The sequence below is a fragment of the Urocitellus parryii genome, chromosome 7 (assembly GCF_045843805.1).
Source record: "Urocitellus parryii isolate mUroPar1 chromosome 7, mUroPar1.hap1, whole genome shotgun sequence".
In the NCBI taxonomy this organism is placed as follows: Eukaryota; Metazoa; Chordata; class Mammalia; order Rodentia; family Sciuridae; genus Urocitellus; species Urocitellus parryii.
In genome coordinates this window covers 173,138,961-173,165,747 of record NC_135537.1, presented here as the reverse complement: position 1 = coordinate 173,165,747, position 26,787 = coordinate 173,138,961, and the positions used below count along the sequence as shown (strand labels likewise).

The 26,787-nt window shown below is 34.6% G+C and overlaps 1 protein-coding gene across 1 annotated transcript in view; it reads left to right on the top strand.

Moving 5' to 3' along the window:
• Positions 1 to 26,787, top strand: part of LOC113176921 (ATP-binding cassette sub-family A member 6-like) — a 55,649-nt gene that overhangs the window by 16,551 nt on the left and 12,311 nt on the right. The window contains exons 12-31 of the mRNA XM_077800524.1: positions 294 to 352; positions 2,948 to 3,058; positions 3,648 to 3,823; positions 4,035 to 4,154; positions 4,399 to 4,537; positions 5,253 to 5,343; positions 6,185 to 6,324; positions 9,838 to 9,954; positions 11,146 to 11,329; positions 11,720 to 11,886; positions 13,932 to 14,065; positions 15,315 to 15,452; positions 17,746 to 17,853; positions 18,927 to 19,100; positions 19,322 to 19,435; positions 21,950 to 22,069; positions 23,400 to 23,477; positions 24,647 to 24,738; positions 25,620 to 25,746; positions 26,324 to 26,441. Coding sequence (XP_077656650.1) covers positions 294 to 352; positions 2,948 to 3,058; positions 3,648 to 3,823; positions 4,035 to 4,154; positions 4,399 to 4,537; positions 5,253 to 5,343; positions 6,185 to 6,324; positions 9,838 to 9,954; positions 11,146 to 11,329; positions 11,720 to 11,886; positions 13,932 to 14,065; positions 15,315 to 15,452; positions 17,746 to 17,853; positions 18,927 to 19,100; positions 19,322 to 19,435; positions 21,950 to 22,069; positions 23,400 to 23,477; positions 24,647 to 24,738; positions 25,620 to 25,746; positions 26,324 to 26,441 — 2,507 coding nt within the window. The remainder of the gene's footprint in view (positions 1 to 293; positions 353 to 2,947; positions 3,059 to 3,647; positions 3,824 to 4,034; positions 4,155 to 4,398; positions 4,538 to 5,252; positions 5,344 to 6,184; positions 6,325 to 9,837; positions 9,955 to 11,145; positions 11,330 to 11,719; positions 11,887 to 13,931; positions 14,066 to 15,314; positions 15,453 to 17,745; positions 17,854 to 18,926; positions 19,101 to 19,321; positions 19,436 to 21,949; positions 22,070 to 23,399; positions 23,478 to 24,646; positions 24,739 to 25,619; positions 25,747 to 26,323; positions 26,442 to 26,787) is intronic.

The following is a 26,787-nucleotide window of genomic DNA, read 5'->3' as shown; positions in this document are numbered from 1 at the left end:
GTGGTTTAATTGTGACTTTCCTTTTTTTCAAAATTTATATGTGACAGCGGAATGCATTACAATTCTCATTATACATATAGAACACGATTTTGACTTTCTAGAAAGATTCTTTTATTTTCTGTGTCAGAGGAAATAATTCATTGCAAAATCCTGTCTTTCTGACTAGCCTGGCATTGCCATCTTTTATTTCACACAAGTGGCCAGTGGCATCTATTTCTACAACAGGTTTATTCATGATCTATGCTATTTTTACTTCTGTCTTGGCTAAGTAAGCATCCCTTTCATTATTTCAGGATTAGAAACGTTAAAAAGGAATATAAAACAAAGTCTGGACAAGTGAAAGCTTTGAAAGGTAAAGAAAAACATTGTATTTTTTATTACAAAAACTATGGGTAAAATTCAATGTGCAAAATTTAAAAATGTCATCAAAAATTAAAAGAGAAAAGTAAAAAGTATAAACAAACAAATTCAATGCTAACATTAGGACATTAATCATTACTAAAATTGTGCTGTAAAATTCTAGATATTTCATGGATCTATTAACTAACAGAAATGGAATATAAAATGAGAAATGTCATTTGACATTATTCTTTAGATTACTGTGCTATAGATAGTATTTTAATTTTGTATAATTTCTAGACTTACAATCTGATAAATTTTTTTTCCTAGTCAGGGAATTTACAAAAGTTTATATGCACTGGTGCAGTAGGTAACTAGATTAAGATGTGTAAAACCATTGATAGTAAATTAAATTTGCAAGTCAATATCCTATGACAAACATAGTTTATAACTTTGAACAAATATATTTTGACTTTAGATATTCTTAAAAATATAGTTTGTGTAAGCATTAACTTTGGCAGATATATTTCCTAGAGGACGACTTTTTTTTTTATTTAAAATGATTCTTAGGAGGAATAGTAATTATATATACAGAAGATAATAAAGAGAGCTAGGATTGTAGCTCGGTAGTAGAATGCTTGCCTAGAACATGGTTTGAGACACTAGGTTCAATCCTCAGCACCAGATAAAAATAAATGAATAAAATAAAGGAATTGTGTCAATCTACAACTAAAAATATTTTTAAAAAGCTTTTAAAGATAGAGAAGAGCAATGAACATCCAGTAAGGTTGAGGACTATCTGCCCATTATGTTTACACTGTGTTTTTTTCCTAACAAATGCAGTATCCCTTAACTCAATCTTATTTATTCCTTTGACATTAGTTCTTTATTTTGAGAAAATAATGTATTTTGTGAGCAATTGTATTCTTCCATTTAGACCCTCTAGGCTTTTCTCATCAAATACCATTTAGATATGTGATTTCTTTAATTTTCACTAACAGCATATTGGAGTAATTTATAATTTAAATTCCTAGAACACATTATGAAACATTTGTACTCATGAAATAACCATCACTTCTTTTTATGTTTAAATACCTTCAGCTTCCATAAGAACTTCTTCCATTTTTTAGCAGTACCTTAACAAATTGAAAACTAATGGAGATCAGAACATTAAAATATATGTACAAATTGGAACCATGTGGAGTTGCTCTTCCAGGAGTAGGTGGGGAGCTGCATTCTCTATGCTTTGTGCTCTACATGCAAGAGTCCCTGTGGCAACTCTGGAGCACCTTTGAGAATACACTCTGAGTTCCTTATCTACATCCTGTTTTTCAGTGACTAAATAACATTCTGTTTTATGAATACTATGATTAACTTATCAGGTATATATTTTATACCAGTGTATAAAATTCAGTTTTCACTCTCATAGAAAACACTATGGGGGGGCTGGGGATGTGGCTCAAGCGGTAGCGCGCTCGCCTAGCATGCGTGCGGCCTGGGTTCGATCCTCAGCACCACATACAAACAAAGATGTTGTGTCTGCCAAATACTAAAAAATAAATATTAAAAAATTCTCTCTCTCTCTCCCACTCTTTCCCTCTCAAAAAAAAAAAAAAAACACTATGGGGGCTGTGGCTGTGGCTCATTGGTAGAGTGTTTACCTAGCATGTATGAGGCCCTGGGTTTGATTCTCAGCTTCACATACAAAAAAATGAATGAATAAAGGCCCATCAATAACTAATAAAAATATTTTTTTTAAAAAAGAAAACCCTAGTATTATCTTTGTTCAGTCTTTATAAAGGTCATTAATTATAACCTGAAGATAAGTTTCTATAGGCAGAACTATTCAAAGAAACCATATTTTCAAGATTCTTGACTTATATTTCAAATAATTTCCCTTGATGATTGGAGGAATTTATACTCTCACAGTCATGCATAATCAATAATAACAAGAATCACAGGAAGAAAAGCAATAAACTCTTAAGGGTCTTTGAGAATTCAGTATGTACTGGGAATTATACTAAGTAATTTACATGGATGTTTTCCACTTAACTTTATGAAAAGTATTTTGATGTTTCCCTCACTTTGCAGATGAGGAAACTAAGACTTGCATTTCATTTTTTGCAGTGATGTGGGTCAGTTCCAGGAGAGCGTCAATGTTATTTTCTGCTTACTCTTGAAAACGTTGGGTACTTTCTATTCACAACACCATACATAAACTTTATACAGTACTTGTATAGTTGTCTTGACATTATTTATTAAATAATCCAACTTTCTGATGAATTTGAGAGATCACTTTATTAACCTTTATGCTTATAATGGTCCATTTTGGACACCCTTTTCATTAGCTGCTGTTATCCTAGTCATTGGTATACTGTACCAGTAGGATCATTTTAATCATGATATGTATTTCACTGTTGTTATTGTATCAGTAACATATTATTTAAGTTAGCATAATTCTCCAGTGTAAATATTGAATTTTGTGTGCTTTAAGGTATTGGAATGCTTGAGTAATATACCATTAAACTTGATTGTCTTGTTCTATGTTTATGATCCACCCTGTCTAATACTCTCCTATTTGTAATGTTACTACCTTATGCTAAAACAGGTGTGCTCTTTGACATATATGAAGGTCAGATCACAGCAATTTTGGGTCACAGTGGAGCTGGCAAATCTTCACTCCTAAACATCCTTAATGGATTGTCTGTTCCAACAGAAGGTGAGCACAGAGATATCTCTCAAAACACCATGTCTGATAAGAGAACAAAGTCATATGCTTGATTCTCTCATTTAAAATTTAAAAGCTTGAGACCAATAATGTTAATCTATAGTTGTTTCCCTGCTAGGCATGGTGAAGCACACCTGTAATCCCAGTGACTCTGGAGGGTGAGGCAGGAGGATCCAAGTTCCAGGCCAGGCTGAGAAACTTAGTGATCCCCTAAGTCAAAAGAAAATTAAAAAGGGCCAGGGATATAGCTCAGTGGTAGAACACCCTGGGTTTAATCCCCAGTACTGAAACAAACAAGCAAATAAACAAAAGTTGCTTCCCCAAACTACATGATTTTGATTATATTTCTTATTTCTCCAAATTTCATGAATATCTTTTCTATTTCATTTTGTGACATTTCATGGGAAATATGCACTACTATAAGCATATATTTTATCTTATAGATGATTAGTAATTATTAATAAGTCATTATTTTAGATATTTGCAATATATGGCAATATTTTAATTGAATAACATCTCTACAAATTAATAAAATATATTATCTTGCCAACATCAAATTATTTTTAACTTCTGTTCTTAGGATCAGTTACCATCTATAATAAAAACCTCTCTGAAATGCAAGACTTGGAGGAAATCAGACAGATAACTGGTGTTTGTCCTCAAAATAATGTTCAAATCGACATGCTCACTGTGAAGGAAAACCTGAGCCTGTTTGCTAAGATAAAAGGGATTCGACCACAGGAAGTGGAACAAGAGGTAGACAGGCATGCTTGGATTAATTAAGCTGCTGATCATTGACCAAGTTAAATCATGACCACAGAATTCTTATCAGTGATTTCTCAGTCCTGTTGTGAATAAAATTTAGGCAAAGAGGTCCTCTAAAAAGTATCTACCACTTTGATGGGGAGATATTATTTCACAGTATGAATTATTTTATAATCTAAGTTTTATGTATTTTCTTGTATAGGTACAACAAATTTTATTGGAATTGGACATGCAAAATATTCAGGATAATCTTGCTATACATTTAAGTGACGGACAGAAAAGAATGCTGACCTTTGGGATTGCCATTTTAGGAGATCCTCAAGTGAGTAAGATTATGTACAGTGGATAAAGCAGATAGAATGTCATAAAGAGTCAGCTCTTTTATCACTAAATGTGGTAGAGCACTCCTTGTACTTTATCAAAAAAGAATCTGCTAAGTATAATGAATAAATACATTGGTGACAAATGATTGACTATTTATTGGTATTTATAATTTTCCATGCTATCATATGAAAATAGTTAATGTGGAATAGAAAGATGATTTTGTATCTCTTTGTTCTGTGTAGGTTTTGCTTTTAGATGAACCAACTGCTGGATTAGATCCCTTTTCAAGGCACCAAGTGTGGACTTTCCTGAAGGAACGTAGAGCAAATCGTGTGATCCTCTTCAGTACCCAGTCCATGGAGGAGGCTGACATTCTAGCTGGTAATTGTTGGTTTTATTGCAGTATCAACAATGAAAAATTGGGGAAATTTAAGAGAAATGTTTGTTCTCAGGGTAAAAACCCTTTTTTCATTACTGCCATGTGTCCACTTTGCAAAATCTGAAGGTTTTTATTTTTGTTTCAAATTACCTAACAGTTCATTCAAACATCCAAATCTTCTTTCATATATATTTGGTTAAAAAATAGCCACTTGTCCTTTAGAATCCAAAGTAAAGGATATACCCATGTAATTTGTAGCATTTTACCCCCAGAAAATATTGGCAGGTGCTGAAATAGATTGATGTCGATGAGTTCAAAATGCATTAATGTGAATGTGTGTTTCAGTATTAAAATACATAGTGCATATCCTTATTTTTATAATTTGTCTCTTACTTACTTTATTTATTTTATATTAAATTATTTATTTGTTTTTTAAAATTATTTATATATTTTAATTTGTCATACATGATGGCAGAATGTAAATCATTTCATATTACATATATAGAGCACAGTTTTTCAAGTCACTGATTGTATACAAATATTTTCACACTACTCTTGTCTTCATACATGTACTTAGGATAATGATGCCTAACTCATTCTTTATGTCCCATACAACACTTCTCCTTTGGAATTCTGAGCTTTAATTTCTCATCTATATTTTCTAGAGAGAAAAGATATGACTCCTCATATCCTTTCTCACTTGCATTTTTTACTCAGATAGAAAAGTGATCATGTCCAATGGGGAACTGAAGTGTGCAGGATCTTCTGTTTTTTTAAAGAGAAAATGGGGTCTTGGATATCACTTAAGGTAAAGACTTTGGGAAAAGCCTGAATATGTATGTTTTCAGTACTGGTTTATAACAAAGTTGGACAGCTACAAGTGTGAACTGCTCTCATGCTTCATTACAGTTATACCAGATTGTTAATTATTTTCTAATGATGTTCCTACTTTCCGGCCTCCTTGTGTCTTTTCTAACATTAGTTCTGGGCACAATGTCAATATTATAAGCCAAAGCTGCCTTGTCTCATCAGGACTGCTTCATGTACCATAGGTAGCTGTTCTGTGCAGCCTAAATCTCTACCTTCCTCCCACTCTCCATTTTTCTAAGTGGATTTATACATTCCGATCATACATTTTCACCCCTTCATAGGGCTCAATGGCAAATATTTTTGGAAGCCATTTTCAACAGAGAGTAAATATGGTGTGAGAGAGTGGTGAGACCTCTGTCTAACTAGAAACAGTATGTCTAGGCTAAAAGAATTGTAAAAGCCCAAATCTATGGCCAAACAAAACATGGATGTGGGCCAAGTTTCTCTATGAGCCAATAAATTCTGACACCTACACTTTCAGGTGTAATAAGTTCCCCAAAGGAGTCTCTTCTGTCTAATACTTTCACCTCCCTCTGTTTATCTTCATAGTAGGTATATAGTTTTAATCACAATAAGTTATGTGTTTCTTTGTAATTAGTTTATATTCCTTTTATATTTAGATTATAGATTTTCAAACTGACGGATTATTATTTTTTCCTCATTTTGTTTATTTCATAAAGCAAAGTAAAGTAGTACTCTAAATTTTGAATTTAACAAACCTCTTCTGTGGAAACAGTATAGAAAAATACTAATGCCTTTTCTTTTCTTTTGATTATTAGTTTGTATAAGAATGAGATAAGTGATCCAGAACAAATCACATCTTTCATTAATCATCATATCTCTGATGCTAAATTAAAACTAGAAAACAAAGAAAAACTTGTATTTACTTTGCCTTTGGAAAGCACAAGTAAATTTCCAGGTAACTTACGCATGATTACAATGGAATGAACTTTGGGATCAATGTTCACATTATTATAACGATTTTCATTATTTATGGACTTGAATTTTTGTCTTGGGCTGGATTATTTGAGAATAATAATTTGAGATAAGAATTTGAGTTTAATAAATTTTTTGGTGGTCTTTCCCTGAAAGGACCAGCAAAGGGTGGAGACATGAGAGAGGGAAGGAAGGAAGCCAGGGAATTTTGCATTATCAAGCAATTTACCCATTGTAGGCAATTCAAGTGCAATATCACAGGAGTAGGGGTAGGGAGAAAAGATTTAAGTATGTGAGCACAGAGTCAAGTCACCATAGGGGTAAGGAAGTTAGGGTAATTACGCACTACTCTCTATCTGTCGTTGGGTAAGGGTTAGATCCAGGTACATTAACTGTCTGGTCCTCTGGCTTGCTTTGAACATGACCTTAGCATAATTCTAAGGCTAGAAAAGAATCTCAAGACAGGTAAGTGTGTTTAATAAGCTGATTCACTGAGACTAGGAGAGTGCAGAACAGGTGAAGGTGAGGTATCAAGGTCTCTGCTACAGGTTTCTTTTTGTGTTTTAAATTTAACAAGATCCTTTGGATGATTTGAACATGTATTTATTTTGCAAGGAAAAAAAAATAGCTTATTTATTTTACAGAAGTGTTCAACAAGCCAGACATGGTGGCACATGCCTGTAATCCCAGGCAGAGACAGGAACCTGAGAAAGGAGGATGGCTAGTTCAAGGCCAGCCTATGACAATTTAGTGAGATCTTGTCTCAAAATAAAATTAGAAAGTCTGTAATGAGACTCAGTGGTAGAGTGCCCCTGGGTTCAATCCCCAGTAGCAAAGAGAAAAAAAGGAAATGTTCACCATGGGTTACCACCTCCTGGGTGGAAATACCAACCTAGGTTCTGACTGACAAATAATCCTAACTTCTTACAATGGGTACTATATGTTAGGCACTGTCCTAACGAGTTCATATGTATCAACTCATTAAGTACTGACAGCGATTCTTGGAGGTGGGTGATATAATTTTATCCATCTTATAAATGAAGGAATATATTTTAGTCTCTTGTGATTTAATAAGCATCTTCCTTTTGGTTTAAACATTTAATTTATTAAATATTTAACCATAGGTCTCATTTAAATAAGCCATTTTCAATGATTTAGTTCATTAGACAAATACTCAGGAATTTAGATTTTAGCTCCACTTCCAAATATGGCAGATCTCTCTAACCTCGAAGTAGCATGGAAGATAATATTCTAAACTATGTTGTAGTGTTCTTGGACTAAGCCCCCCTAAGATGTACCTGGCCTAACTTCATTTTGGGGCAGAGAAAAAGTATACGGAGGCATTTGCTGGTTCCGCTACTGGAATATGCCATGTAGCTAGAGTTTCTGTTTTTGATGTCCCAGCACACAGCAACCTTGTTATACACACGCCAGGCCTCTGGTACTCTAATGCCATACCTATGTCCATTAGAGGATATGTGACTCCAGGTCCCCTGAAAGCCACAGGTAGACCATAGGAAATCACAGTGCTTGGTAGAGCCTTGTCCATCTATTTCCTTTCAGTAAGGATGGTGGCCCATTACCCTCCCATTCAGAAGTTAGAATGAGGGAGCCTTCTCTATGAAATTCACAGTTTCATCCAAGTACCCCTAGGAAAGAGATACATAGTAAACAAATGCTTATTGTAAATTCATTATCTGAAAGAAACTACTTCAGGCACTAAAAATACAGATTACATGAATCCCTACCCTCATGGAGCTTACATTCAACTGGGGGGTGAAAGTGGGAAAATAAATAGTATAATAGTTGTATGATAAAATAATAAAGCTACATGAGTTAGAGTGGTGGCTGTTGTATAATTGGAGTTTATGTAGAGTAGTCACAGAAAGGCCACAAGAAGGAAATGGTCAGTTGTTCTTCAAGTAAAGGGTAAGCGAATTTCTAGAGGGCAGTGATGAGGGAGGAAAGTGGTGAGTAGGGGTGGGTAAGGTGGTGAGGTTAGATGGACAGTGGCTCTCCATCTCCATGAGCCAGAGAGGCTTTTGTGTTGACGTTGATTGATTAATGAGGGGTTGATGTGATATGACTTTTATTTTCATTCTCTGGATAAAGAAAATCTCTGGATGTAGAGGAACAAAGAGTATACACTAGAAAACTGGCCTCAGGGCCACTTCGGAGGTAGAAATAAAAGATGATATTGTATAGGCTAGAAGATAAGGATGGGAATGTCTTTGAAAGGTATTTGTTGGTAAAGCTGGAAAGCCTGACTGATGTGTCTTGCACACATGAATGTGAAGAAAAGTGTGAAAAACTAAGCGGGACTTCTAGAATTTTGGCTTGAATCACTGGGTAGAAAATGGTGGCATTTATTGAAAGTCATGGTTGGAACAGTTTGACCAAAGGGGCAGGGAAATCAATGTTCTGTTTTAGGAATGGTAACCCACAGATATCTTTTGACTTCCCAGTGGTCAAGTATATAGTTGCCACAAGGACATTAGAAATAAAAGACAAAGTGAGACTTGAAAATTTGTGAGTCTTCAGCATATAATGAATTGGGGACCAGATATGCGTGTATGTAAAGAAAAAGTGGTCTAGGACTGAAACCTTGGAAGAGAGCAGAGTTTGAGAAGCTAGGAGGGATGTCAATTGAGAGTTCTGAAAGAAGCTAAAGGAAAAATAGTATAATGTGTTCATAATCTAGAGGGAAAATGTTTCCAGATGTGGGACTGGTGAACTGTTTTGAATGCCACAGGGTTAAAGAAAAGGGAATGATTGAGTTAAAAGGAAACAAGAAAAATAGACTTGTTCACTAAGTTTGAAAATGCAAAGATTTTCGTGACCGGAAAAGAAGAAAATTTTCTGTAGAAGTATATGAATAGCATTGGGATTTGAGGGGGTTAAGTATAGCTAGGAGTGACAAATAAAGGCAGAGAAATCTGTGGAGGAAATAATGTTGTTTTGTTGCTATTGTGTGTATTTGTTCAATGGATACTATATAATTTTGGATTGTTGGTGGGTGACCCAGAATATATTGAATAAACTGAGGATGGAGGAGAGAGAGAGAAAAGACCACTTTGGGAAGTCTTTGAAATGCTGAGACTGGAAGAAATTTGGGACTTAGGGGAAACAGGGATACCTTTTGAAAGAACAGCTGCAAGTCTTTCACTCATACAGAAGGAAGACCCAGGATTTAGAAAGAGGTATATTTGAATTTATAGTGTGAGGTGAGGAAATAATGGTCTTCCTGATTGCTCATATTTTTTTTCAAGAGGTCTTCAGGATATTTGTAAACTATGGGTTGAAGATACAGAGAGGCTGTTTGAAGAACAAGTCTGCAGACTCAGAGATTACGAGCCTTTCAATAGAATTTTGCTTTTGATGATGACAATAACCTAAAGGCATACATTTTATGAACAATATTATACATATTTCAGATAAGTGCTAATTTAGCTACTGATGTTTTCAAGAATGTATATTTTCTTGTCTGTTGCTTTAGACCTTTTCAGTGATATTGATAAGTGTTCTGGCCAGGGTATGATGAGTTATGACATCACCATGTCAACTCTGAATGAGGTCTTCATGAACCTGGAACGAAAACCAGAGATCAGACAAGGTCAGATCGTTTGCATATTTCACAGAAATCAATTTCCAAATGATCATGTGTCAATTTAATATTTATACTATCTTTTGCGTAATTCATATTAAGGACTATGAGTTTTTCCAAATTTGGCTCTGCTGTTGAGATGGGATGCTTGTTGACCCCCATCATCAGTAGGACTCAATACAGAGCCCTTCTTGGCTTTTACCAAATCTCTTTTGAAATCCATCAACTTTCTGTTGGGTTGTTTTCCCCCATCCTCATGGGCTCACTACTGCTTTATGCTTTGAGGTTGTGAAAGATCTTAATTAGAGGAGTGAAGTCAAAGAAGATATTTGTGATAAAAGATGTTCTTAGTTTATTAATGTTAATGCAAATTTAATTTCAGTAAAGTCTAAATAAGGAGAATTCTCAGTTTCAACTCCTGAATATTTAATTGACAATAAGAGCTTTCATTCTGGGTGCTCCTTCTATGCCAGATAGCTCAATAAAAGTGTAGATATACATTCATATATACATACAGTATTACTTCCCACCAAGTGTCATTGACACCATCTTACAGATGGGAAAATAGAACTAAGAACAGTTAAATGACTTTTCCAATTCATGATACTTGTAAAGCATGTCTATGGGATTTATATAAAAGTTTGGTTGTTTCAGATCTGATGCTGTCCCCCTAAAATCCTAGATTATTGTAACTTTCTAGCAAATATTGAGGCTTTAATGTTTGCTATTACTATTGAGAAGTTTTTTTTAAGTTCTCAAATATTGTTACCTTTGAGATTGGCTTTTCAAAATCTATATATACCAGAATCACCCCTTTCCTGAGTTCTTCTTTTGGTATGTAGTTAGTTTGTTTTCCCACTGAGGTCATAGAATTTGGATATTATTGTATGTTTCTCATATTGTTTGCATTGTACCCACAACATTCCAAAATATTTTTTATTTTAAAAGTTTTAATATGCATAGCCATTGGTAATTATAACTGCAGAAAGAAAATATTGAAGATTGGGGATATATAAATTTAATATATTTAAACTTGCGTAAATAATTGTATTGAATAATTCTTTTCAATAAGATGATAACAAGGAAACCAAAAGTAAAATAATTTTAAATATTTTAAAGAAGAAAATTACTATGTTGCCCCAAGACGGCATTAATAATGTGTGTGTGTGTGTGTGTGTGTGTGTGCGCACGCGCCTATAGATTTTGAACAAACAGACAAGATAAGAGACTCAGAAAGCCCAAGTGAAATGGATCCAGCTTGCTCTTCTCTCCCTGAAGTACACAAGTCTGTGAGCGACATGAGCCTCTGGAGAATGCAAGTCTGTGCGATAGCACGGCTCCGTTTTTTAAAGCTGAAACGTGGAAGAAAAACACTTTTGACCCTGTGAGTATCAGAGTGTTGTGACTTTGTTAAATGAGGAGTTTCAAAAAAGGCTCAAACCAGAGGAGATTTTAAAACTAGAACATAATGCCCAGCATTTCTGCGGGAGAAAAGGTAAATGTCGTATTGGATTTTACTGACCGCAGGAATACCTGTAGATTAGCTCTTGATCAGGTTCATACATATAAGTGCATTTAGTTTTCATAGTTGGATGACCCACTGTTCATGCAGCATTGACATTTTAGACCTGGGTAACACGATGAGACAAGGCTCAGAATGTTTGTACCTGGGAGGAATTATCCTTATAGATATGGCACATAAGTGGTTGTGGAATGTTTTATTGAGGAAATAAAATTGCTATAGAGTCATATGGTGATTTTCTTTATTGTTTAGGCTATTGGTTTTTGGAATTGCACTGTTTCCTTTGATTATGGAAAGGATAGCAAATTCTCTGATAAATGAAAGTGCAAACTGGGAGTTTAAAACGGAATTATATTTCCTCTCTTCTGGACAACTTCCTCAGGAACCTCGTACCAGCCTCTTGATCATCAATAACACAGGTGAACAAGAAAACAAAATTTACATCCAGAAAGAAGTTATTTTTGTTGTCAAATACCATATGTGTTAGAGGAAACAAATCATAGGAGAAGAAAATATACATTTATAGGAAATAGTTTATGAAAAACAGTGAATATTTGCTCTGATTTTAGAGATCACAGAATGATGGGGACAAGTGTGAATGCACCTGGGTTACTATTCAATCTGATAGAAGTAACTTATCTACATGATAACCTGAAGCTGTGAATTAGAGAGAAATAAACTTTTATCTTGGTGGAACCACTTCATTTTCAGATTTCTTTACAGCTTCCTAACTTATACCATAAATATGATACATGCTGATTGACATGCAAAGATGGCCTGTCTACTACACCCCACACTCTATTACTAATTTAAATAGGATTCAGGAAGACTACTTATTTTATTATGGCAAAGACTGGGTAATTGATTGTTTCCTAAGTGTTTGATTAACTTAAAGGGGAAGTTTATATGTTTCTACTTAAGATGTTAAAAATAAATATAGAGTCAGAGTTCTTTCTTGATGGGTTCCTTACCCAGTCCAGTTTCACATGTATTTATGATTCAGGATTGTAGATATTTCCTCTCTAAACAAATATGGTCTTTTCATTTCTGTTTCTCATTGTTCTTATTTTCCACTTGGGTTTTGGAAAATAAATTTCCTCTCTGCCTTAAAATGAATTTTGCTAATTGTACATTAATTTCTAAGATCTAGATTTTTTTTTAACTTATTAGTTTAGTGTTGACTCAGGATCTTTTTCCTCTCCAGTCACTCTGAAGATAGTGTTAGGTATTTGGGGCCTTAAGTTTGGGACTTCTGTGCCATTGTGTTCCTCTTTCCTTAAAATCTGGTGATTATTGGTAGCATGTTCATGTTTTCCTGTGGTCCCCGTCCCCGTTTGGTTGGATCCTGCTGTGAAGATGGAGAGGCATGTGTGGCTGTCCCAGGATACAAGGAAAGCTTGTTTCCCATGGATATGTCCTTCCTATGTAGGGAATTTTGAATTTGCCTGAAGTTTGACCCTATTTGTCCATTCCCAGAGCCTCCTCCATGCATCCCAGTATGGACTCCGATTTCAAGCTAAAATATGGCAAACAAGCTTCTTTTCCTTTTTTTCCACTCTATCTTTCCCTGATTGTGGGTTGGAATTACTTCAAGTCTTGCCTGACTCTGTAAGAAATACTGTCTCTTAGAAGGTAAAAATAGCACTCTTCCCTGAGACAGATGCAATATTGCCTGCTCTGTGAGACATGAGGAGGGGTCTGACTGGTCACCTTGCTCCAGGTGTGGCAAACTGGTTAAGGACCCTGACTGTGGCTTCCATGCCCACACTGTCCCCTTCTACTCATTTCCTCTGAGCTTTGATATCCTGGAAGCTGATTTTACCTTGGCAGCTATTGGCTTCTTTGTGCTCCAGGCTGTGCGTTTCCTCAGCTCTTTTTTCTCTTTCAAAGAATACCATTTGCTGCATTCTTTAGGAGCACATTAAAATTTTTGGTCAAATAGTGGCCCTCTTCTTATTTTCCATTTGATTAGAAAAAAGTGCATATCCATGCCATATACAGGAGTGCAATATATATGCAAATATATTGAATAAAATAAGAATATTTCTGTATTATACATGTACATTTATATGTTTACTTTCTATTACTTCAAAGAATGCAGGTGAGAGGAGAGTATTATCATCAGGCTGGACAATCTAACATACTCCTATAATAACTGTATCTCCACAAATCACCAGTTCAAATGTATTTTTTAAAATAAAAGTCTTGAAATAGAACTACTTTATTTTGATGATCACACATCAATTTGCATTAAAGGGAATTAAAAAGCTAATTCATCATAGCATAATATTTGTTAAATAGAAAATGGTAGTGAATGATTTCTTTTTCGTAGCCCAGTATTATTGTGATATCTATAGAGACACCGTGCTGTAAGTATCAACTTTATGTACAGGGTTCACTAGGAAAACATTTGTAATCTATTTACTCACCTTTATATGGCCTTTTGTTATTGATATCCTTATAGAATCAAATATTGAAGATTTTATACAGTCTTTGAAGCATCAAAATATACTTTTGGAAGTAGATGACTTTGAAAACAGAAATGGCACTGAAGGCCTCTCATACAATGGCGCTATCATAGTTTCTGGTAAACAAAAGGTACGTTTGTCTCTTGAGTTTTGCTTTTATGACTGCACACAAATGCACAGAAAGTGCTATATTTTAACTCTTAAAAACTGCAGAAAATCAACCCAGTTAGTATATAGTAACTTTGACTCAGAAAAACATTTTTAGTTCACATTGAATAAACTGTGATGTTAAAATGGGTGTTTTTGAAACATTTTTCTCCTCTTAAAGTATGTAATTTTTTTATATTTGAAAGAAACTAAATTTAGTCATATTGATCAAACTCAATGAACTATTACATGTTAAAATTATCATATAATTATGAATTTAGGAAATCCATTTAATACCTAGCTATCTGTATGATATGTTGGTAAAACATACTATACTAAACATATACTATACTGTAGTATACTAAAAATATTATAATATCCACACAGACTCTTGGAGAGAAAAGTATTCCTTATATGCTATCTTAATGTGTTTCAATTTAGGAAAACGTGAATGAGCCATAGAAATCAAGGAACCAGATGAAAATCTATCCTAATCATAAGTGGAACTCTTGCCTCTTACTTTAGTAAGAGCAAGGTGCCAAAATAAATATAGTTATCTTTTTGTTTCTTGCTATTAAGGAAATAAAAACAAAATATTTTGAAAATGTATCATCGAACTCTACCTAAACTAAATGGATTATGAAAAATGCAGTCACTCTGCCAACTTTAGGAAACAACTTTGACAGCTGCTTTATCTTAAATACCTACTGCAAATGTTTAAACAACTTGAACCTCTTGATGAACACATGAGCATTTTCATCAACATGAAGTACATTAACCTTGTCTTAGAAAGGGTGGAAATACTTCACTGGCAGTGTAAACATGAATGTTTTATCAACTCTATGTGTATCTCCTACCGAGATAAAATTCCTATTCTTGCTCATCATGAACTGCCTAGACAACAAAAGTTGAAACCTCCTCATGAAGACACAATGGGAACAAAATCATAGGCATTTAGCAAAACCAATAAAAATTTGCATGAAATGGATGCTGACTCTGTACTATCCACTGTGCTAGGGCCTTTTGTATATAATCTCATTAATCATGTAATGATCTATTTAGTATCCTCTTTCACAGATGAGGAAACTTTTGCTCAGGAAAGTCTGCTAACCTTGAAGATGGACACATTGCTGGAGTATGTGGCACTTCAGCTTCTTATATATAAAAACTGTACCTTTGTTCTTCTAGGACTTAGAATTAAACTTATTGATGTTGTTTTTGTTTATTTTAAGGATTATAGATTTTCAATCGTGTGTAATACCAAGAGGCTGCACTGTTTTCCTATCCTCATGAATATTATCAGCAATGGGCTACTTTGGATGCTTAATTATACACAGTATATTCGAATTGAGAGAAGTCCATTTAATCTGGTAAATATTGAATTTAGTGATCCTGAAATTAAGAATTTGAAAAGTAACCCATGTTTGCCCTCTTTAAGGTTTAAATATGTATAATTAACTACTCACCCTAAAAATTATTATTGTGTCCTAACATTTTAAATATGTTAATCAAATAAGATGTGTATTTTTTCTTGCTAGGTTATTATCAGAGAAATTTCATCAGTGAATACTTCTGAATATTTTGTCATATTCTCCTGGAGGATGCTCTGGAAAGTCATAGAGACATTCCAGGAAGGATATTAGGGAGGGGACAGAGACAGAAAACACTGAATTAGAAATCAGGAGCCTTTTACATGTTCCTTTAATTTTATAAATTTAACATAATTTACTAATGGAAACTCCATTGACTATGTGAGTTAAGTGACTAACATGGATGAAGATTTGCCAGTCCTGGGCTGGAATACTTTCTGATTCATTCCTTCATGGTTCCTCTGTCACAAGGGTTTCTTATGCCCATGAGCTGCACTTGCAGGATTTGGGCTACAGCCTGTCTTCAGACAATTAAGGAAATAATGGTTGGAGACAGAAGACCAGAGCCCTCCACACTGAGCTCCAATCTTATCACCTCCTTCCTTTGTCTCTGCAGCCCAGAAGTGACAGTGGCTTCCCATTTCATCATTCTTCTTGAATGATGATCCCCCAAAAACCACTGCATGATTATTAGAAAACAATAAGTATTTGAGATCCTATAGTTTTCTGGTTGTTACCAAAAGGAATCTCTCGAAACTGATTCCAAATGTTTCACACCAAAAGTTTAGAAGACCAATCAGCAGGATTAGAAATAGACCAGTTAAAAGGAAATTTCACTTTATGACAAAGGTGTTGAGTTCCATTTTGGCTCCATTGCATGGTTGTTACACTCAAGTGCAGATTTTCTGTAGGTAATGGGGAGAATGGGAATGGTATAGATTTGAGAGGTGAGTAATGTCTATGCATCCATGAGTTGAATGTGATCAGGGGGAATACAGGATGGTTTAGCACAGAAGTGTCTGAAGGGAACTCTTCTGAAAGTGGAACCAGTGGGTGGCAGAAAGGGACAGTTACCCTCTCTTGGTTATTCAGTTTTCTCATGTCTTTGCCTGTTTGCTCAGGATCAAAATGGACCTAAATTCCATGGCTACTCTCTTATGACACCCCATCCCCCAGTCGCATACTCCTTCATTCCTATGATGATAGTAATGCATTTTCCCACCTGGAGAAAAATTGGAATTTATAGACACAGACTCCAAAATCTTAAAATTTGAGAATTGAAAAATTATTCTGAGACAGACTTGTGTTGTTTCTCTAATTTTATCCATGAGATAGTCCTGTATACTGCTTGGACACAGGCCCAGTCTCAGACAGACACTGATTTGGGGGTAGTGATTTAAATTTTATTTCCTCAAAGATGCATTCATTGGCACCAACTTTCCTTTTTAGCTCTGTGCTAGAGAATGTATCCTCCCAATTGCTAAGGACTTCACATACCCATCTGTGATTTGCTGAGAAAGACATGTTGCGTAGGCCTGAGTTATCTGTTAATGAAGAGTCACAATTCACAAATTATTACTATTTTTTTTATCATGGTAAAAAACATAACATAAAAGTGAACATAATAACCATTTTAAAACATACAGTTCAGTATTATTAAATACATTCACATTGTTGTGAAATAAAGTTCTAGAACTTTTATGTCTGGTGAAAGTAAAACTCTCTATCCATCAAACAGTTCCTATTCCTATCTCCTCTCCTGCTCCTGGGGAGGAACCATCACTCTACTTTCTATTTCTATGAATTTGACTACTTTAAATACCTTAATATTTGTCTCTTCTTGACTGATTTATTTCACATAGCATAATGTCCTCCATGTTCATTCATGTTGCAGCATGTGACAGATTTTCTTCCTTTTTAGAGCTGAATAATGTTTTATCGTATGTATATATACCATGTTTTATTTATCCATATATCCACTGGTAGACATTTGGGATGGTTCCATCTCTTGACTATTGAAGTAATGGTGCTATCAACGTAGTGTGCATGTACCTCTTAAAAACCCTGCTTTGTGTTCTTTTGGATGTATACCCAAAAGTGAAACCTAAATCATTTCTGACTTGTCTTTTTCTTAGAGTTGAAGCCTCACATCAAGTAATAAGAAATCACTTCCCCCCCTTGGATGACTGTAAACTAGAACTATATTTTGACTTCTCAATATTTCAAAAAGCATATTCTTTGATTAATAGTGTATGTTTCATGAAAAAATTTACTATTACGTTTTTGCTTCCAGAACCATCTGTACTACTGGACTGGGTTGCCGGATGGTGCTCCATTCATGTTTTTTATTGTGTGCTGCCTTTCTCCTTACATCGCCATGAGCAGTGTCACTGATCACAAAGTAAGAGAAAGTAGGGAAGTGCAAGCATTTAAAGTTATTGTTTTTTTTTAATGCTCTGTGTTCAAAATGTTTTCCCATGAGAAAAACGCTTAACTGTATTTTAATTCAGATCATATTGTTGTTCATTATTTCTAGCAAGTTAAAAACTTACTTTTAAAAATGCAAAATACTTTTTACTTCAAATTTACAGCATAAGTGCAATATTTTTTTTTGACTCAGTGTAAACCCTTAAAGAGCAATATTATAAAAAAAAAAAAATCTTTGGACTACCTTATTTCCTAATTCAGGAGGAAATCATTGATGTTGAAATTGAAGACCAAATTTAACTTGGGTTCCTTCTGCATTCTGTACATGTAATTTTATGTTATATTTATATTTAGTTATGCTCATTATCCAGACATAACATGAAAGTTAGTTTTAGATAAGACTGCTTTCATCATCTTGAGCCAGTAACTCTATGGAGAGATGAATACACAAAGGAAAATTTATGTCCTACCGGTCACAAAACATTTCTTTGGAAGGAGCTTAATGCTTTTATATATATATATATATATATATATATATATATATATATATATATATATATATATATATATATATATTTTAGGTGGACACAAATATTTTCTTTTTTTTAAATTTTTACGTGGTGCTGAGAATCAAACCCAGTGCCTCATGTGTGCTAGGAGAGCATGCTACCACTTGAGCCACATCCGCAGCCCCGGAGCTTAATGCTTTGAGAAAATATCTGAATAGTGAATAGAAAATAAATAAAATAAAACCTACCAAATAAAACAAAGCACATTTTAAAAATGGCCACTTTTATGTAACTGTATCTGTAGACCTCAGTTTCCTGACTAATATGTAAACTATAAACACACAGTATGCAAATAGTAAACACACATACATTTATACACACACATATAGCATAATAATTATATGTATTTATATACACTACATATTATTTTTTAAAAATTAGAAGGTTAGATTATATATCTTAAAAATTCTTCCAATATATTTCTTTTTTATTTACATTTTACTTGAACCTATATATATATTCTGTGTTCTCTCATCAGAAGAAAGCTAGTTCTCAGCTGTGGATTTCAGGCCTCTACCCCTCTGCTTACTGGTGTGGACAGGCACTGGTGGATGTTAACCTCTTCAATTTAATTCTCCTTTTAATGTATTTAATCATCTGCATAACAAACAAAATGGGCATTTCTGTTACAAGTCAAGGTATATTTGCTATGGTAAGTAACATATTACATAGATTTTTTAAGGTAATTAATAATGAATTTTAACATTAAGTTTTCTATAATGATGGTAATTTCATCTTTATTTTACCATAAACCAAAAAAATGCTTGCAAAGTTCATGTGCAACAAAATATCTTTAAAATATTTGTAATGTGATTTTATTTCTTCAGATAATATTTCATTTTTTGATCCTGATATTTTTTTGTATTTCTTCAGGTTGTTGTATCACTTGGTTATTCAGCTTCTCTTATCTTCCTGACATATGTGGTATCATTTATTTTTCGTAAGAGGAGAAAAAACAGTGGCCTCTGGTCATTTTGCTTCTATGTTGTAAGTGCACATACATTATTATACATACATACTAGAGATATATTTATTTCTGAACTGTCAGTGTAATATCCCACATAGTCACCTTTGTCTTAAGTAACTTGTCTTAACAATAGAAGTTAAATCTCAAAATCCAAAATGCTCCAAACCCAAACATTTCTGGTCCCAAGAATTTCAGATAAGGGGTACTTAAACCTGCACTTTAAAACTGCACCGTCGAAAGGAGGACAAAGGTAACTCATGGTATCAAGTTAGGGATGTTCCTAAATAATTTAGTTACAACCTTTTCAAGAGAGTTCATGAAATACTTAATAGAAGTCCTGAAATATAAAATACACTATTGAGTGTATAGATACTTCACAATGTGGGGCTTCCTGGCAACACTAAAACAAAAACTCATCCTAGTCTCGCTTGTTTCTAAATGAAAACTTATGTTTAAGTCTAAGACATTAAAACTCACAAATTTACAACTAGAGTTTTGAACTCCAATCTTATATTTGCTGTGTGGTTTTGAATCCTAACATCTCTTATGTCTGACCATCTCTAACATCTCTGAACCCTAGATTTCTCATTTATAAATAGAAGATAACAGTACATTATAGAGTTATTGTAAGGATTAAAGTAAGTAATTCAGGTTTTATTCATTCCTGGCATTTATGTAATATTCAGTGAACCTAGAAATTAGAATTTTTATTCAAATCGTACATTACTAGATCTAGCAGAAGTTTTAATGCTTAATACATACTTGTTGGCTGATAAATTGACCCTCAAAACAGAAAAATAAAAAGTTATTTTTATCCTCTTCTCCCATTTACCAGTATTCTAAAAGAAAATGAGTCTATTGCTATGAAAATGCACAATCTCAGAAAAAGCACTTTCTTGGAATTGGGACGAAATGTATTAGGCAGGACAGTTGCAAAGCTTTGTGATAGATGAGAGGCAAAATGGTAAGATGGATTTTTAAAATAACTGCCCATGCAACTTTCAATTTATACAGGATTTACATATTATTATTGTTACCTTAGCTTTAAAAAGCTCATTACTCTTTTTATCCTGTTATCTTGGGTTGAATTGAATACTGGGTCAGGAAGTCTATTTGGTCATTTTAAATATTCCCTTAATCTTCAATCTCTTCATCTATTATAAATTTTCTTGTGAGACTAATAGTTGGCAAATATTTTCTCCCATTCTATAAACATCTTCTCGCTTTGTTGATTGTTCCCTTTGTGGTGCAGAAGTTTCTTCATTTGTTTTTTTATGTTTTTATTAATTCTGGATTAATATCCAGAATATATAAGGAACTCAAATAATTTCACAACAAAATGACAAGTAATCCAATAAAAAAAATGGACGAATGATATGAACATATACTTCTCTGAAGCATACAAATAGACAACAAAAATCCAAAGACAGAAAGGAAGGAAGAAAGGAAGGAAGAAAGAAAGAAAGAAAAAGGAATGAAAGAGAGAGAAAAGCTCATCATCCATCAGGGGAATGCAAATCAAAACTATTTTATAGGTGGATGAGGTGGCAAATGCCTACAATCCCAGCAGCTGGAGAGTTTCAGGCAGGAGGATATCAAGTTTAAAGCCAGCCTGAGCAACTTAGCAAGGCCCTAAGCAAATTAGTGAGAGTGTCTCAAAATAAAAAGGGATGGGAGGGTGGTTCAGTGTTCAAGCACCCCTGGGTTCAAATCCTGATGCAAAAAAAAAAAAACCCCAAAAAACAAAAAAAAAAAAACCAAAACAATTAATTTTTGTTTTTTTGCAGCAAAATGAATGAACTTGGAGGGTAGTATGTTGAGTGAAATTATCCAGACACACACACAAAAAAACAAATGCCATTATGTTCTCTCTCATATGTAGAATCTAAAAAAAAGTTACTTTGGATGTAGATTAGTGATTACTGGAGGTTGGAAAGGATAAAAAAGGGAAGGCAAATAAAGGCAGTTTGGGTAGCAGGGACCAAAACAGAATAACTTATGGTGTTCCACAGCTCAGTAGGTTGACTACAGTTCACAACAATCTATTATGTATTTTATGAATATCTAGAAGAGAGGAGTTCAAAGGCTCCAAACATAAGGGATTCCCTTGATTAGGCAGTACATGCCATATTCATATGTTCAAATACCACTGGGGCTGCGGGTATAGCTCAGTAGTAAAGCACATACTTAGCATGAGTGAGACCTGGGTCCTGGGTTCAATCCCTAGGACCAATAAAAAAGATGGAAAAGAAAAAGAAAGTCACAATGAACACATTAATATGCACAATTAATACATATTTAACAAAGATAAAATTAAAATTATCTGTTGGGAAGTTAAAAAATCATGTATATTCTCATTAACAAAAGCTCCTCCTCTTTTTTTCCTCTGAAAGTGGACACAGTGATGGCATGTAAGTATGTTTGCATATGGTGAAATTCTGATATATGTGATAAGAGCCTTTATGCCTTAATGATTTCTTAAGTGTCTATGGGCTGAGTGTGTTTGATGTAATACATTTGGACTTTCCTTGTAGGTCTTGACCGTCATGCCTTACATCATTTTAATCAGTGACTTCAACATAACTGTGATCATTGTCAGCATGGTATTACTTCCATCATGTACTTTGGAAGTATTTCTACTCTTTCTGTCAAAGGTAAAAAGTCTTACCATCTGTGTCCTTGATAATGTATGTGTAGCCTATGGAAGTGCTTCTCCAAGATCTACAAGGATAGAAAGTGGATTAGTTTGAATTGGAAGTGATATAAAATGACCATGAGGTATTTCTCTGGGATGACTAAAATGTTCTAAACTTGAAGTATGATTCTCCACAGCTTTGTAAACTTACAAACATCCTGGAATTGTGTGCTTAAAATGGGTAAATATTATGGCATGAAAATTGATCCTCATAAAACTGTTAAAAAAAAGCCTTCTCCTATGCACCTTGCAAAAATATATGCCCCATTAAATGCTATTGAAATCTAACATCAGATTTAAAAGAGCGCTCTGGGTCAATGAGTATTCATTATCTACTCTGAGGATAAATTCATGCATCCTACCATCTAGGTATTCAAAAACATGTATCAAACACTATTCTGCTAAGCATTAGGACACCTGATGAACAAGATCCCATAGTCCTTCCTTTCACAGAGTTTAGAGGAGACAAAGATCAACTTCCAGAAAGGGAACACAACAAACTTAAAGGTTACGAAGGAGAAGGGCAGAGGGCCAAGGGAGAACACGCAAAGTTCAGCCAATGTGCTCTGGAAAGTCAGAATTCTTCTGGGGACTTGATGTTCCCATACATTCATAAAGGATAATTAAGAGTTAATGTGTCAGGGAGTGAGGCAGGGAGTAAGCATGTTCTGCAGAGGGAAGCAAAGGCATCAGAACAAAAATACTTTTCCATCAACTGAGGGATGTCTGGAGTTCTTGACTATATACTCAGCCCTTTGCTTAAAGCATTTTGCTTTTAAAGTACAAGTAGAAACCAGCAATGGGAAATCCATTAATCTAGATCTATCACATATTAGGAGGAATGAGTTACTCTCTGAATGAATTGACTGATGAAGAAAGAATAACATGATAGTGCTATTTATTATGATGGGAAATGGTCACCATGTAGGGAGAAGGGACCCTGTGAATAGGCTTTTGTGGGACACTATTTTCACGCTGCCTACACCTCTCTCTGCCATGACTTCAGTGGAATTTCAGCAAATGTTTTGGTTTTTAAACCCAGAGTTGTTTTTTTTTGTTTTGTTTTGTTTTAATTAGAAGAGAGGAGGTTGCCTGCTCATTGAGAAATAGAACTTGAGTAGGAGGCTTCCCTGTTTCTCTGCTGAGAATTTCTGTCTAATGTACATAGAGGAATTGAGCTTAATGAAGAAATCAGTCAAGTCAACTTGTGAAATTTCATATTATTTAAGTGCAAATTATTAAGAAGATGATTTTCACTTAGCCCCAACCCCTTTTTTTGGCCTTTTCAGAGAGCACAGGAATACCATGAAGAATTTCAAGAATTCAAATTTCACCTGAGTGCTGTTGATCTTCTAGTGTGCCTAATAGTAAGAGGATCCTATTACCTCACCACATACTCTTTTGAATGGCTGTTGTTTACTATAACTGTATGATCTTCTCTAGGATATACCGGCTCTGAAAGTGTTTCAAATAAAGTCTTAGATAAATCAATTACATTTGGATATAAACTTAAACCTTAGAATTACTTTTTATATGCATGACTAGAATGTATAAGACCAGAATTCAACATAAAATTAATTTTTGTTTCTCCTGTTTACTGCCTCCACTGTATTTAAGAAAGCTTGTAAAAAAAATACAGATACAATATAAATTAAATCTTTTGAAATTAGATGAAAAGACAAAAGTTGAATAAGAATGAAATAGAAAAATGATTATGTTAGCAATTTCAGGCTGAGAAAAAATACTATTTTTAAATACTCTGTGTCAGACTTCTCTAGGTGTAAAAAAAACATAGACATCCCTGTTCTCAGAGACCTTATATGTGGGTGAAGTATATAGGCGATAAGCTAATTAAATTATACGTACTGTGTTAGATAGGTGGCCAGGAAAGACTTGGAGAAGAACATTCCAGGAGATGGCAGGAGTGACCTTTGTTTGTCCCAGGGTCATCTGGGAGACCAGTGTGGTTTAGGCAGAGCAAGTGAGGGGCAGAGTCATAGGAGAGATAGTCACAGAGGCAGTGGAGCAAGTGTAGAGTTGGATAAGGGGCCACACAGAGCAGTCTGGGCCACTCTAAGGACACCAACACTACTTTGAGTGATGGAGGAGTCTGAGGGTCATAGGCAATGCGGTACAATCAGACTTACGTATTGAAGAATAGCTCTGGTGACTGGTGAGAAGGGATGTGTAGGTGAAGAGGAGCTGAGAGAGACCAGGTGGGAACATGTTGTAATTATCCAGATGACAAATAATAATGACCCAGGTAGGAATAACACAGTAGGGGTGAGAAGTAGTTGACTTATGAATAATTTTGAAGATGAAGCAGGCAGAGTTTACTGACAGACTGAATGTGGGTTGTGAGCAGAACAAAGGAGGCAGGTTCAGCTAAGACAGATTGTGACTGAATAACTAGGTTTGCCCACTGACTTATAAGAATTCACAACAATGTTACCTGACAAACATCACCAATTTCACATGAATGTTTAAGTTACATTTCTGAACTGATGTTAAATAAAACTCTTTTCTTGTCCCTTAGCCTTATGTCCAGGCTTTGCTATTGGTGTTTATTCTAAGATGCATGGAACTAAAATGTGGACAGAAAGTAATACGAAAAGATCCTGTTTTCAGGTTGGGAAATTTTTAATTTCATATTTTATACCATACTTTAGTGTTCCTAGATGGCGGCTATACTATCATCTTGTGATTATGGATTTATGTGTACCATCTAAGCAGTATGATATTTGGCATTATGATCAATGGATTTCTGATTTACTACCAGGAATTCAGAGTCCTGGGAGAACTTGGACTCTAAGCTGCTGAGGGAAACTTTAGTTTCTCAAAAATATGACAAGCACCTAAACACATCATTAGCCCATCCAAGAGTGTGCACTCTTGAACAGACTAGGTAGGATGAATTGATTTAGCAAAGTAGTTCATAGTATTTCACAAGTGGAGGGACTCTGGAAAGACTGAACAGTGAAAGATGTTGAGACAATGGGCCTGATGAAGATGGGCTCAGAGCAAGCAGAGACATGAGAATGAGTTGCATTGTCAAGAGGAAGGGGCAGTATTTGCTGATGAGTTTGAAAGGTCAAATCCACTAACTGGAAGAGAGGGATTCTGGCTAGTGGAATGGGAGTTCTCAGCAAAGCAGAAGAAACACTGGCAGTTATAATCACAACCAGTCTATTGAAAGAAAGGACACTTGGAAAATTACAGAGACACTGACTTTTTTTTTCTTTTGATACCAGGGATTCAATTCAGGGGTTCTTAACCACTGAGTCACATCTCCAGTCCTTTTTAATATTTTATTTAGAGACAGGGTCTTGCTGAGTTGCTTAAGTCCTTGTTGAGTTGCTGAGGTTGGCTTTGAATTCTCAATCCTCCTGCCTCAGCCTCCTGAACTGCTGGAATTACAGGCATGCACCACCACATCTGGCTGAAACACTGACTTTTGATATGTCTTTGACAAGTGGAAAACCACATGTAACATTTCAATTTTTCCCCAGAATCTCCCCACAAATTCGAAATGTTCCATTTAAACCAGAAATACATGTAGATGAAGATGAAGATGAAGATGTTCAAGCAGAAAGAATGAGAGCATCAAGTGCCCTGACCACTTCAAACGTAAATGAGGTAGAAAAGCAAGAAATAAAGCATGTTACTGGAAACACCCAAGAAGTATCCAACTTAGAGTTCCATATCTTGGTTTTCATTTTGAATGTTTGGAGTTTGGTGTGTTTTTAATCCTTAAATATGCAGACATTTCTTTGGAAGATAAAAGAACACAAAACATAATGATTTTATTCTTCTTTTGAGAAAATGAGTTTTGACAATTAGTGCTTGCATTTTAAAACTGAACAAATCTTCTTGAGTTGAATAATTAATGTGAGATTTGTTATAAAATACTAAGTGGAGATTAAGATTTTAAGGGTTAGTCTTTCATTCTGTGAGTTGGAGGTCGTGATGTGTCCATGAGCTTGGCCACTCTGTTCTGGCAAGGTCATGAGCTGTGTTCCATGAAATTCATATTTTCTCAGTCTATTTAGAAATAGGACACTATTCATGCTAATGAATGCATATTACATTTGTAACAAACATTATGGATTACATTATGGATTATCTTTCAAAATATTGTCTTGTCTATGACATAAGTCATGAAAGGTCCTAGCAGGGAGATCATAGAAACACATCATGCTGTTATCTTTTCTAGAATCCAGTAATAATTGCCAGCTGTCTACACAAAGAGTATGCATGCCAGAGGAAAAGTTGCTTTTCAAAGAGGAAGAAGAAAATAGCAGCAAGAAATATCTCTTTCTGTGTGAAAAAAGGTTTGTAATAACCACATTTTAAATGACACTTGTATTTAGAAATATCCACTGAGCATCTGTGCTGTCAGCATTGTTTAATTTGCAAAGGCCTTCATTCACTCATTTATCTGACATACTTTTTAAGATTCCCAGGGATTATTTTAGGATCTGGAAAAATAATTATGGGGAAAATAGGCAAATATTCTAGCCTAACAAGTTTTACATCCTACAAAGAATGCATAAATAAAATAACTTACAAAGAAAATTATCAGATATCAAGTAAGTTAATGTGGAAAACTGAAATATTTTGAATGACATGAATGATGTGGAACAGTGTTTGGTTAAGGTCAGGGAAGACATATTAGGG